The following is a 13,964-nucleotide window of genomic DNA, read 5'->3' on the forward strand; positions in this document are numbered from 1 at the left end:
TTCTGCCAGTCTGAATGATCCTCTGTCCTTTTCTAGGGAACAAGCAACGGGAGTCTTGTGGGAAGACATGTCAAGGGGACAGGGACAACGAGTGGATGGGGGTCAGCCTGGCAAGACAGGACAAACCCAACGGCAAAGTTCTGGTATGTTCTTGACAAAACGTTCTTGACAAAGACGTCTGTGCAGAGTGTTTTAGCAGAGACCTCAGCTGAGAAGGGTGGTCAAGTGGAATTAAAGGGGTCATATGGTGAAAAACTGAATTTCTCACTTAAAAAATAACTAAAAGAGTTTTTAAAGTTTTAAAACATATGCTGTCCAGTCCACGTATGAGAAACAAGCTGCAAAAACAGCCCATTTTGAATTCATTGTTTTTGTGATGTCAAACATTCACCCAATCAGCCTAAAGAGTTTTAGCTCTGCCCGTTCACACTCAAGTTATAAGGAGTGGGTGTCTTTACATGCACTAAATAATCCATTCATAATCTGATAAAGAGGCTGTATTTTAGCTCAGGAAGATTTCTCAGTGCTGTAAACTCTCACTATGATTTCTGTCTGCGTGAGATCAGACGGTGGATATCGCGAGATGCAGCAAAACACTGTTGGAGCGGCGCTGAAACCAAACACAAAATAAAGGAGTTAAATATTCTTCGTCTTCCAGATGATGTGTTTTCAGACTTTCAGCCATGTTTATATAAATAAGTTGTGGTATAAAGTTTTACGTTACATTTACGCCACATTGTCTTCTGTGAGTTTATTGGCTGGTTGTAAAGCAGAAATCTGATTACTGTCTGATTCATGTTGACCCGGAGTTTCCCCATTACCTGTTTACTCAAGTGCATGTAAACTTGTTGATTGGATTACAAAATCAGATTTTCTGCAGTTATTGGATTTCTGCAGTTATTGCATGTAAACACACTCAGTAATAGTAGACACTGTCAAAACATTTACTACGTTGTCTATTTGCCTTAACACAATACATTATACTGTATATACGTTATACTGTAGGAGCATTAAAAGATTAACTAGATTATCTTTCTAGACAGTTATCTTATTTAATTGGAGGTCATTTACTTCTTTTAAGCATTTCAGCAAAATTATTTTCAATATTTCTCAAAACATGTAAAATGATCTGCCAACTGGATTAGACACTTTCACCAGATAAAATGAATTCAAAGAAATACAAATATACACTGGAAAAAATCATATGAGAAAATGTCTTAAAGCCAGCCAATATATCTAAAATTTCTCATTATGAGATTTCTGTAAGGATGTTTTAAGATTGTTCAACTTATTTTAAGACATTTTTGCTTCTTTTCAGCAATTTTATCTTGTGAAAGCGTCTTGGTTCATTGGCAGATCATTTTACTTGTTTTGAGAAATAATGAAGATATTTTTGTTTATTTCAAGAAATCAAGCTTAAAACAAGTAAAATGATCTGCCAAAGAAATTAGACGTTTTCATGAGATAAAATGCCCTAAAACAAGTAAAAAATGTCTAGAAATTAGTTAATCTTATAATATTCTCACATAATGAGAAATATTAGATTATATGGACTAGACTCAAGATGTTTTCACTTGCTAAGATTTCATTTTTTGCAGTATACAGGACTTACAATACTCTTAAAACAATCTTGTAATGAGAGATATTAGATGTACTGACTACATTTAAGATGTTTTCACTTGCTAGCATTTTTGCAGTGTACACACAATTGACATTGTTCTTGTTGTGGCTAAATGTTATTGTGCAATCTGATGACTGTGGAAAATGATTGCAGTCGGCTTAAGTAATTGCAATTAGGTGATTATGTAGTAACTGTGACAGGCTTAGGGGTTTTATTGTGGTTTGTTATGAAGAGGAATAAAGGGAACAAAAGGAAAAGTTAAACAGGAGAACTAAACCGACTAAAAGAACTAAACAAAAAACAAACAGAGCAGGACAAACAGGGGTACAAATACCAGAGGAAAAACACAAGGAACACCTGGGAACAATTACAGGGCCTCAGATCTGACAAAGGTGAAGATGGGCGGAGCTAAAGAGGAGCAGAAAAACAAAACAAAACACACATGGCATGAGGGAGGAGCCTAAACGAGGGGGCAGGCAGATGGCAGCGGGGCGGGGCAGAGTGTTAGAGTGAGCATGGAAAACAGTGAACTCTCTTATTTACAGTATTGTGTAGAGACACTGAGAAATGCGGTAAAAAAGAACACAGAAGCTACAGCTGTAGTATTCGGGTTCAGCCTCCAGACGTGTCAAGGTCTCAGTTTCTTTATTTCTTTATGCACATTTTACACATTTTACACACTTTACACATTTTACACTTTACACACTTCACACACGTTGCACACATTACACACTTTATACACTTCACACACATTGTGCACTTTACGCACTCCACACACTCCACACACTTTAGACAATCCACACACTCCACACGTTACACACTTCACACACATTGCACACATTAAACACTTCACACACATTGCGCACTTTACGCACTCCACACACTTTACACACATTACACGTTAGACACGTTACACATTTTACAAACTTCACATACTTTACACACTTTATACACTTCACACACTTTACACACGTTACACACTTTATACACTTTACACACTTCAAACACTTTACACACTTTACACACTACACACACACTTTACATGCTTTACACGCTGTACACGCTTTACACACTTTACACATTTTACACACATTACACGTTACACACTTCACACACTTCACACACCTTACCCACGTTGCACACATTACACACTTTACACACATTACACACTTCACACACCCTTCACAAGTGTGTTTTAGTCTTGACTCGGTCTCATTAGAATAACTTTAACTGTTAGATAACTAATAACTATAACCAAAGATGGCTATAATTATGCATTTTTTTCAACACAACACAAACGCATTTGCTTTCTTGATGAACGATAATGACAGAAAAGTTAATGACCTCAGTGATTGTTTACATGCAAACCGCCTCTACTTGTAAAACAAGTGGAACAATTGAAGCAATCATCTTTCACATTAACCGCGTTGTTAAACTCCAGCTGTTCTGCTCATTACAGAAAAAGCAAAGGCATTTATTTCTCTCTGCACGACACGACAACACATACTGGCGGTGTTTAAAGTCCTGTGATGACAATCCGGACTCCCAGAATAAAACCAGCCCATCAGTCCATATCAGGCAAATGTCGTTTCCTCCCATCAGTCGAGTGGACGGGAACCAAGGGGCAGCTGCCCAGCTTTGTTTAGCCTCACCTCTCATCATGGTGATCCTGCTCAAGGGCAGGGGCTTCGTTATGGCTCGGTTTTGATAGTCAGTCTGGTGGGGGTTGTTACAGGGCCATCTAAGCCACTGAAGGACTGCACTTGGGGCTGCATATCAGCAGAAACTTCACAAAAACCAAACCTTTCACGATACATGATATGACACACAAAAGCACAGCAGTAGGGATGTAATGATACAGCTCTGCATGTTATATCATTTTGTATAACAGCATATCATATTGGATCGGATTGTGTTGCATCATATCCATAGTTTTTCTGAACAGTCAGTGGGGGCTACCATGATGCCTCACTGTTTCAGTGTATTGTATCGATGTGTATTGTATTGCAGTGCAGTGTATTGTAGTGCAGTGCAGCTTATTGTAGTGCTACATATTGTGTTGCAGTGCAGTGTATTGTAGTGCAATGTACTGTACTGCAGTTCTGTGTATTATATTGTCTTGCAACATATTGTTTTGCAGTACAGTGTATTGTATTGCAATGTATTGTATTGCAGTGCAGCTTCTTGTAGTGCAGTGTATTGCATTGCAGTGCAGCATACTGTAGTGCATTGTATTGCATTACAACGTATTATATTGCAGTGCAACGCATTGTGTTGCATTGTATTGTATTGAAATGTATTGCAGTGCAGTGTATTGTAGTACAGTGCAGCTTATTGTATCGCACCATATTGTGTTGCAGTGCAGTGTATTATAGTACAGTGCAGCTTATTGTATTGCACCATATTGTGTTGCAGTGCAGTGTATTGTAGCGCAGTGTATTGTAGCGCATTATATTGCATTGCAACATGTTGTAATGCTGTTTATTGTGTTGCAGTATAACGTATTGTAATGCAGTGCAGTGTATTATATTGCATTAAATTGTATTCCAGTACAGCATATTGTAGTGCAGTGCAGCTTATTGTATCGCAACATATTGTGTTGCAGTGCAGCGTATTGTAGCGCAACACGTTATATTGTATTGCAATGTATTGTAAGGCAGTGCAGTGTATTGTATTACATTGTATTGTTTTGCAGTTCAGAATATTATATTGAAGTTCAGCGTATTGTAATGCCGTTAAGCATGTTATATTGCAGTGCAGCATATCGTAATGCAATGTATTGTGTTGCAGTGCAGCATTTTATATTGCAAACTTATAAACACATTTGTTTGCTCTTTATGGTCTATGCATAAAAGTGCCCATTTCTGCGGTTTAATCTACTCCTCACCTTTAATAATGTCATTTATTTATTTATTATTTCACTTTATTTTAGTATTGATTACTTTTATTTTGCTGCATGAAGAACTTGATATGACTAATTGGCACAACACTGGCTCTACTACTCTGTAATGGCACAACTAGTCACTGTGAGCCCATTGCTCTCCTTTATCTGGCTGCTGGTTCTCTCGCTGCTGACTCCTGACTTTGTTTGACCATCTGTAGTGATGTTTTCTGGCTCAAACTTGCCTTTATGACTGCAGGTCATAAAACCCAGAAAGCTTTCTTTGCTGGGTGTTCTTTAGGAATCCTGTCTGAGGCAGCAGCCATGGTAACTAGTCTGTTCATAATTTGGTGCATGTGATAAGTCTCCTAGTTTTGAAGATGCCACCCCGAGTGAAGACTCGACAGGACACAGCCACCCTGCGTCCTCTAGTTTAAATTTTTGCCATTCAGCCTCATCAAAAGTCTAATTTTATCAAAAGAAGGGCTGTTTCTGTGTCCACAGAGCACACAAACAATTTCTCAGGCGCCTGCTGATGAGGACAGGACATAGATTGATGTGTAAAATGACTGAGCTATTAAGGATTATTTAGAGGGAATGTGATGATGAAATGTTTTGCTGATTGTGGTGCACTGCAGTGGGAGAGAGGATATTCATTCTGCTGAATGATGCCGTTACATCTGCATGAAACACCTGAAAATCCCCAGATGTGCATGTCACTGTTGTTGGATCAAAACCTTGTATCTCCAAAAAGGTAACTTTACAGGAGAAGGAACAAACTTCCTCCGATGTTAATGTAAGTCAATGGAGCCAGACGTTTTTCCAACTAATTTTAGATGATTTCTGTTGGTCCATTCATCATGAAATTTACACACAAAATATAGGACCACAGTTACTTTTAAATCATTTCGAAAAATAAAAAATGACAATAATGGAGATACAAGGTTCTGTCCCAACAACAGCGATGTAAAGCTGCATAATGAAGGCTCCAGGCATAACAGAGGCACTGAAGTCCATCCGTCATGGGCTATAATTGTTTTTTGATTTTGAAGATTATAGAGTGAGGGTTGAAGGTCAGATAATTAAAAAGGAATTAACTGAAGCAAAACAGCTTTAAAAAAGAAAAACAACAAAACAGAAAAAAACACTGTGGAAAATTTCTTACAGGTTCGTCCATCAGGCTTTGTTTCTTAAGACTGAGGAGACCAGTAGAATGTAAAATATGCAATATCATTCATTTTCATAATGCATTAATTGTGACAGTCCTACAGTACATGTCCACTGTACACAGTGCCGAATTCTCCCTTCGCCTCCTTCACCAGGGCCTTTACGCTTGAGGGACGTACTCATTAAGATGATGGTTCTTCAAGGGTTCTATATTAATAAAAATGGTTCTATAGAGAACCACGAACACTCAAAGAACTCTGTGTGTGACTAAAGGATTCTTAGCATGATGAAATGGCTCTTCAGATTGATGGAGAATGTGCTGTATATGATTCTAAAGAATGTTTATAAAAATAGTACTATAGAGCGCCCGAAAGGGTTCTTCTATATTTACAAGCTTGACATTGCGACAGTGGAAGAACTCTTTTTGGTGCTGTATAGAACTCTTTCCAAAAAGGTTCTGCTGTGGTTGGGATAGTGTAGTGGTTAACACCACTGCCTTTTACACTGTAGACTGGAATTCAATCCCCACCTGGGCAAACACCCTACACTATACCAATAAGAGTCCTTGGGCAAGACCCCTAACACCACCTTGGCCTACCTGTGTAAAATTATCAAGTTGTAAGTCGCTCTGGATAAGAGCATCAGCCAAATGCCATAAATGTACATCGAACAATCTGTAGCACATTCTGAGGAATGTTTTAATGATGGAAAGAACCCTTCTGTCATGCACAGGGTTCTTGAGTGTTCTTGGTTCTATATAGAACCATTTTTATTAATATATCCCACAATCCCTTGCACGCTTTTTACCCCCTTCTTATTTCCTGTTTCAAAAGTTCGAGGGGCAAAATCTTATACAACAAATGAATTTATTTCTATGTGACCATTTCCAGCCTCTCTTTATCCTTTAGAATTAAAAAGGCTTTTTGTTACTGCTCCTTTAAGCCTGATATATGTAAATGAGCTCTGTTCTGATTGGAGCCTCATTCAAAAAGCAGTCCAAACTGAAACACTCCTCATAACTTCAGCCTGATTGGGCAGGGTTAACCTGTAGTAGGCTGAATAGGCGAATACGTATGTACACATGTTGGTTTTTGTGACATCACAGGTCAGTTTTGAAACTTTAACCACATTTATATGAAACTCTTTTAGGTTACAAAATGAAATAAGGAATGTTCAGTTTTCCATGCTATTGGCCCTTTAATTGCATCCCAATACAAGCTGTTTTCAACTGTTTCCATGCATGCGGTGCGAGGCGGCTGCTAGGCAGATGTGAAGTCTCCAAGGTAATCTCCCCTCTTGGCCAGTCATGTCGCAGCACGAGCACAAACGAGATGATGAGAGGAAACCATGTAGGCTTTGATATGGTCAGGAAAACCGCTCTCTTGTTCAGCGCTTTTAAATGAGAGACTCATTTAACTTTTTTTTGGGGGGTGCTGTACTGAACTGTAAAGAGCTGTACTGACCGCTCACTGTAGCTACGGTAGATGTTCCTTAGTTTCTGAGCTTGTTTGGCTTTGAGTCTCTGCCCAGAAAAGAAGAAGAGGGAAAATAATTTCGCGCTCCAAGAGGATCAAATGTGCGCAGTAAGGTGATCATAAATTTACTGCGAAGATTAAACATTCAAGCCACAAATGCTCCACAGCGGTATGTTCCAGTGATACAGGCAGAACGTAGAGGTTCATCAGTGGTTCTTGACTTGGATGGTCAGTTGTAGGAATGACCTTTGATTATTTACATTGTATCAGGCGTATTTACATTGTACAAAGGTTCTTCCTGCCCTCATTTAGAAAGATGTTTGTACTGCATCGTACCAAATAAGTCTTTTTTATTTGAGTGTGTATGAACGCAGAGCAGAAATATTGACATAATTAATAATTTAATTCCATTATCATATTATGGCATGTTCAAAATGTTCTGCATGCCAATTTTGGAGTATTAGATGTGCAGCATTTATCTGCTTGGTTTTCCTATAAGAACTATGGTGAAAACAGGGCTGTCCTGCTGATTGTGTTAGATTAGGGAGTGCTAGTCAGTCAGTCATTAAAAGCAGAGGAACCGAGAGGTAGCAAGGCTTAGGCCTTATTTGCACACACACTGCTACCATATGGCGTGAGCAACGCATCAGTGTGAGCGCTACAGCTGAAAGGTGCTGGCCTACTGTACATACAGCATTTGTGTTGTGGAGCGGAGCAGCGAAAAAGTTAAACAGACATTCCTTGTTCCAGACGTATAGATGGTCACATCAGTCACTCTGCTCAAAAAAACAGCAATTTCTGAGCAGGCACCGTATGTTTGTTTATCCTCGACAGAATTCTGACTTGTGATTAGGAAAAGTTTCAAGCCTGGTAGACCAACTGGGAAAATCTGTTTATGTTTATTTTTTAAAATATCACTAAGTTTGTACACAGTTTAATTCTCTTTAATTTTCTGCGGTGTCTGGGGCACTCACACGCAGCCTGACCAGTTAGCGTGGGCAGCGAAATGAAAAGCCTGACTTCCCACATTGCTCATGCAGACGCAGTAGGTGTGAATCAGGCCTTAGAGCGAACTGTTAGGCAAAACTCTCTTCTTGTACATTGTGGCTGTGGCCAACTACAGCATTTAATAAAGCACAATTCTTCTTTAATAGCCATAAACGCTACAACACATTTTTGGAATTATATTGTGTTCATTAAAACAAATAGAGGGAGAGCATCTCTCCAGCACCATTGCATCTGGGGAAGAGTCAGGTGAACTGAACAGATGTTCTGATTACTTCGGTCTGTTCACCTTCACTCTTCACAGCACTGCTTTAGTTTACCCTCTTATTATTCCCCATCTGAGCTACAGAAGGGGCTCTAAGGCTGTGTTCAGACTGCCAGTCCACATATGATTTTTATCATATCCAGATTGAGTCCAGATTGATTTTTGATAGTCTGAACAGCAAAAAACACATGAACTCTTTTGGAGGTGGTTTGAAATGCGACTCATGCGATGTGTCTCAGTCTGGACGTTCTGAATGCTCTGGATGTTCAGATTGGATTTCAAAGCATCTTTTCTGTCATTCACAACACGACAAACAGTGACGGTGTGGAATCTAGAGTGATGAAGTGCTGGGATTACAGAGGAACTCCAGAGATTCATGAAGATGATGAGAGTTCGGAAGAGTGTGGAGGGGAGATGATGCTCCTCCATCTCTCCTGCGTCTGCGTTTCAAATCCGCATCACCAGCATAGCCACGCAGTTACCGACGCCTATGTCATTACCATGGCAACACATGTAGATAGTCTATCTGCCTATTTTCCTAGGTGGGCCAAAACAAAAGAAAAGCAGAAGTCACAAGTAACAGAGCGGACAGTCGACTCAAAAGATCTGATTTGGGGAACAAATCGGTTTTGGGGATCAGCTGCAGCAATTAGAGGAGCTTTTGTTACAGCGGAGTGAAGTAAAACTCCAGCAGTTCAGAATATATTCCATTCAATTTTGACTAGTTTCTGTAATTCAAAACCAACAATTTTTATTATGAGGAGACCTCATTCTGGGAGCATGAGAAGGCAGGTTTATTTATATAGCACAGTTTCCACACAAAGGCAGTCCAGTGTGCATCACATAGTTAAACCAAAAAGACCATGAGAATGAAATATAAGCTATGTTAACATTTCGAGCCTCATTGCTCAAATCTGATCTCTGACAGGACGGTTCAGACTCATTTATGTAAGTGACTCAAATCGGTCATTAATGTGATGAACCATCATCCTGAAATCATCCTCATGAGCTCATCCTACTCAGTAATGTCACGTGACTGAATCACTGCATTATCAGCACGAACGAACAAGCAGAACGACCTTCGCTGAGAAGATCATTAACTCTGATCAGCTCTCAGCTTCATTATTTGAGCCAGATGAAGGAGAAAAAGGTGAGGCGAGCTGCTTTTCCACCATTTACAGGCTTTAACATCTGTTTGATGCTGCTGCCATGGTAACGCTGAATGATGGCACAGTGGAAAAAAAACATATAGGTCACATGGCCATGAATCGGCATGAATACGTATCCGATCTAGGACCACATTTGAAAGTGGCTTAGGACGGATTGGAAAAGATCAGATTTGTGTCCACACAGGCCTGAAAAATCAGATCACATTTGGGCAAAAAAATCAGGTTAGTGCCACTTCCACCTGGTAATGTGAACGTAGCCATAAAGACAGAGCGCTTAAGACTGAAAAACAATAAAATTATAAATGAAATAGGTAGAATTACTCGTTCTTTTTTCAGCATTCTGAGCGAGGAAGATCACCTGTAATGCCGTATTCATACTACATGATATTAGCCCTGATTTTACACTCGCTGACAGTTTTTGGAGGTTGGATTGGAGAAAAGCTCTCAGGGCTCTCACATCAGCTCTCGAGTCCAAGTCCTGCTGTGTGAACAGTGGCGTGACCCAGTTGTGACTGGCAGTGCAGCACTGAGCTACAGCCAGCGATGGCGCAAGACACAGGGTAAGGGAGCGCCCATGGGAGGAGCTGTACAACAGCAGCACAGCTACAACTGAACTTCTCTCAGCCACATTGTTCTCATTTTCCTCGTCTTTTCACTGCAGATCAGCACAAACAACTCGCATCACTCGCTCCATTCCCCATTCCTGTCTCGCACATGGTGTCGCCTCCTCATGTCACTTCATGCATGTGCTTTAGTGACAAACCGTAGCTGGGAGAGCAGGCAGACCCATCTGAGAAGCCTCCTGGCGACAGATCTGGAAATGTGTGACTCCAAGATGCTGATCAGTCGTGTAGTGTTCAAACCACAACCACTCCAAGATTCCCAATTACAGGACTGATGATGGTGAGAGTCATGTAGTGTTTCTGTGGCTCAAGACTTCAATCAGTCTATGAGATAACAGCGCTGGATCACAGTTCTGCTTGAGTCACAGCTGGCTCGCTGGGCCACTCAGTCAATTTTAACCTCTAAACTTCTCTCTGCAACTGTTTGACTTAATTTCCACTATTATTGTCTTGTTTTCATTATTTTACTTATTTTATTTTTCACTTATTTGCTTATTTATTATTATGTACATTCTTAATCCTGGTTTAATTATGATTATTTTAGTGTTTCTTCAGTCAATTTAATCATTTGAGTTTCTTTCTTTGATCTCATTCTCCGTTTGTTTATGATCTTTTAATTTGATTAACTTCTATATTTTTGTTACACTTATTTATTATTAGTATTTCCATTATTATTGTTTTTTATCCTTACATGTGTTTTTACACATAATCAGCTCCTTTTTCTGCATCATCTCAGCAGCATGGTAAACGAGTCACCCTCAATGTTCTCCAAGGTTAAATACAGGTTGATTGATTGATTGATTGATTGATTGATTTCCAGCACCCTGAGATGGGCCCCTCACAGAGAGTGTGTTCAGTATTCAGACTGATTTGTTCCTCAGATCAGATCTTTTAAGTCGACTGTCTGCTCTGTTATTTGCATGGCATGTGAGGATCACTGTTCATAACAATAAAAATAATAGACTTCGAAAATATAACATTTTTTTTCTAATTGTCATGACTTTTTTCCTCAAAATAGTATTACTTTTGTTCTCTAAATATTACAACTTTTTATTGAAATATTAACACCTTTTTATGCCATTTTTCTCAAAATATTGACTTTTTTCTTAAAATATGAATTTTTTCTTGAAATATTATGACTTTATTTTCTAAATATTACAAAATTCTTTCTCAAAATGTGACTTTTTTTCTCAAAAAACTATAACTTTTTTTCTCGGAATGTTATGACTTTTGTTCTCGAAATATTACTTGAAATAATTTCTTGAAATATTAAAACTTTTTTCCCAAAATATTACGACTTTATGCTCGAAATATCATACTTTATGGCTTTTTTCTCTAAATATTATGATTATTAAAAAATTACAAAATATTACATCTACTATTTCTGTTTTTATAAACAGTGGCCCTAAAACACCATCGTAGTTATTTGCAGGTGATCAGATCTGATTTGAGTGTCCAGAGATCACCAGTCTATTTGCATGGGTTGCCGTGGTAATAACCCCATTTTAATATTTCAATAAAAAGTCAGAATATTTAGAGAACAAAAGTCATACTATTTTGAAGAAAAAACTCATGACAATTAGAAAATAAATTGAACACCCCCCACACCCAGACCCCTTCTAAATTGTACCTACACTCACTGGCCATTTTATCGGAAACACCTACTGTACTAGCACACTTGCAGGTACTGAGTGTAGCCTGTTTGTTGCTGCAGTTTATCAACATTCAACAATATTAAGTCATACTTTTGCATTTAAATTCGTGATTGGTGTCTCTGCCTATCATATGAAATGAAATAATAATATTCAAATAATAATAATTGCAAAAAAGTAATAATAATTGCAGTATTGGTTTGTTGGCCCAGAGGAAGCTGAACTCTCCCTGAAAGAATCTGATCTCACGGATTCGCAGCAGTGCATCTGTATTCCTGCAGCACTGCAGCCTCTTATTTACTCACACTGCACAGGAATGTTTATTTGAAACACAAGAGTAGGAAGTGGAAGGTAGACTCATGTCAGCGGACTGTATTAATGAGGAAAACAGAGGGGTGGGTGTAGGCGGGGGGGTTGGAGTCAAATGCCAGCTCTGTGGGAGGTGATTTGGGGAAATGCTGGCTAATAAAAATGAGAGAAACCTGTTGATTTGTCGTCTTCTCTCTCTCTCTCTCTCTCTCTCTCTCTCTCTCTCTCTCTCTCTCTCGCTCTCTCTCTCCCCCTCTCCCCCTCTTTCTCTTTCCCTTTCTCTCTCTCTCTCCCTCTCTGTCTGTCTCTCTCCCCTCTCCTCCCTCTCTCTCTGTCTCACTCTTTCCCTCTCTCTTTCTTTCTCTCTCCGTCTCGCTCTCTCTTTCTCTCTGTCTCTCTCTCGCTCCCGCTCTCCCTCTCTTCCTCTCTTCCTCTCTCTCTTTCTCGCTATAATTCTCTCTGTCTCACTCTCTCCCTCTATATGTCTCACTCTTTCCCTCGCTCTTTCTGCTTCTCTGTATCTCTCTTTTTCTCTCTCACAAATTTGCTTACGTTTGAATAGTGACTCAGAAAAAGTCCAGCATCTTCAACATTTGGTCTTGTTTTAGTTGAATAAATTGAACTGAATAAACTTTATTTGTCCCTGAAGTGCAGCTCATAACTGGGCATATATATCTTCATGAATAAGGTAAATAAATAAAATACAGTTAGCTGTGATGCACTTCTAAGTCCATGTCCAGATTGTATCCCATTTGATTTTTATAGACTAAACAGCAAAAAAACACAAAATCACAATTTTCTAAATCAAATCTAAACCACGTTTGAAGGTGGTTTGAAACGTGATTCCAATCAGATTTGAAACACCTGCGAAGCTCATGGGGACTCGGACTCCATAAAATTTTCCATAAAGCAACACCTATTAAATAAAAACATTGACTTTTCTTTGACAGCTAATGATCACTGATCAACCTGACAGCCTCAGGCACACATAACACTCTGTTTTGATCATAATTCCATAACATTTCTTTTTTTTTAAACATTTCTAAAGTCTAAATCTTACTATAGTTCATCTCCTGGTTAAAAAATGGCATATTTTCAGTGTGTTCTCAGACTTTTGGACTCCACTGTACTTGCTTACTCACTATCCAGTACTGGAACAGATCATTGCTGTTGCAGTAGAACCTCATTTCCCCGAAGTGGTGACTTTATACGAGGCTTTATTTTTAAAGGGCCCATGTCCTACACACACACACAAGGGGGGGGGGGATGTGCTGGAGCCTGTCCCAGCTGTCATTGGGCAGAAAGCAGGATCCATATCCTACACTTTTCTTGTATTCTTATACATTTTTAAGTACCAAAAACAGTTTTAGTTAATTTCTTCTATTTCGACTATTTTTAAACCTCACTGAATAAACAGGCTGGTTTTGTTACTGTGGCTTTAGGACTGAGTAATTGAGCTCTGTTCTGATTGGCTAGGCCTCATTCAAAAATAGCATGGGCTGAAACAATCCGTAAAGCTTGAATGTGAGTGGGCAGGGCTAAACTGAACTGCTGTAGGCAGAATAGGTGGATATATGTAAATGAATTTGTTTTTGTGACATCACAGAAACGTTGAGTTAAAAACAGGCAGCGTAGTTTCCAAAAATATGCTTTACAGTTGTTTACATGCTATGTTTAAACTCTTACTTAAAAAAAAAACCAAAGAGTATTCATGGTTTTAAGGACCAAAAACAGCCGTAGTTCATTACTACATAACCATTTTCCAAACTCACTTTATCCCTCAGAATTAGACTGATT

At 39.0% G+C, this 13,964-nt stretch overlaps 1 protein-coding gene across 2 annotated transcripts in view; it reads left to right on the forward strand.

The window, feature by feature from the left end:
• The window catches only part of itga9 (integrin, alpha 9), a 162,129-nt gene that overhangs the window by 13,297 nt on the left and 134,868 nt on the right, over positions 1-13,964 (forward strand). For both annotated transcript variants that reach the window (XM_017702652.2, XM_017702651.2), the window contains exon 3: positions 37-143. In XM_017702652.2, the coding sequence (XP_017558141.1) occupies positions 37-143 (107 nt within the window). The remainder of the gene's footprint in view (positions 1-36; positions 144-13,964) is intronic.

Source organism: Pygocentrus nattereri, chromosome 5, assembly GCF_015220715.1.
Source record: "Pygocentrus nattereri isolate fPygNat1 chromosome 5, fPygNat1.pri, whole genome shotgun sequence".
NCBI lineage: Eukaryota > Metazoa > Chordata > Actinopteri > Characiformes > Serrasalmidae > Pygocentrus > Pygocentrus nattereri.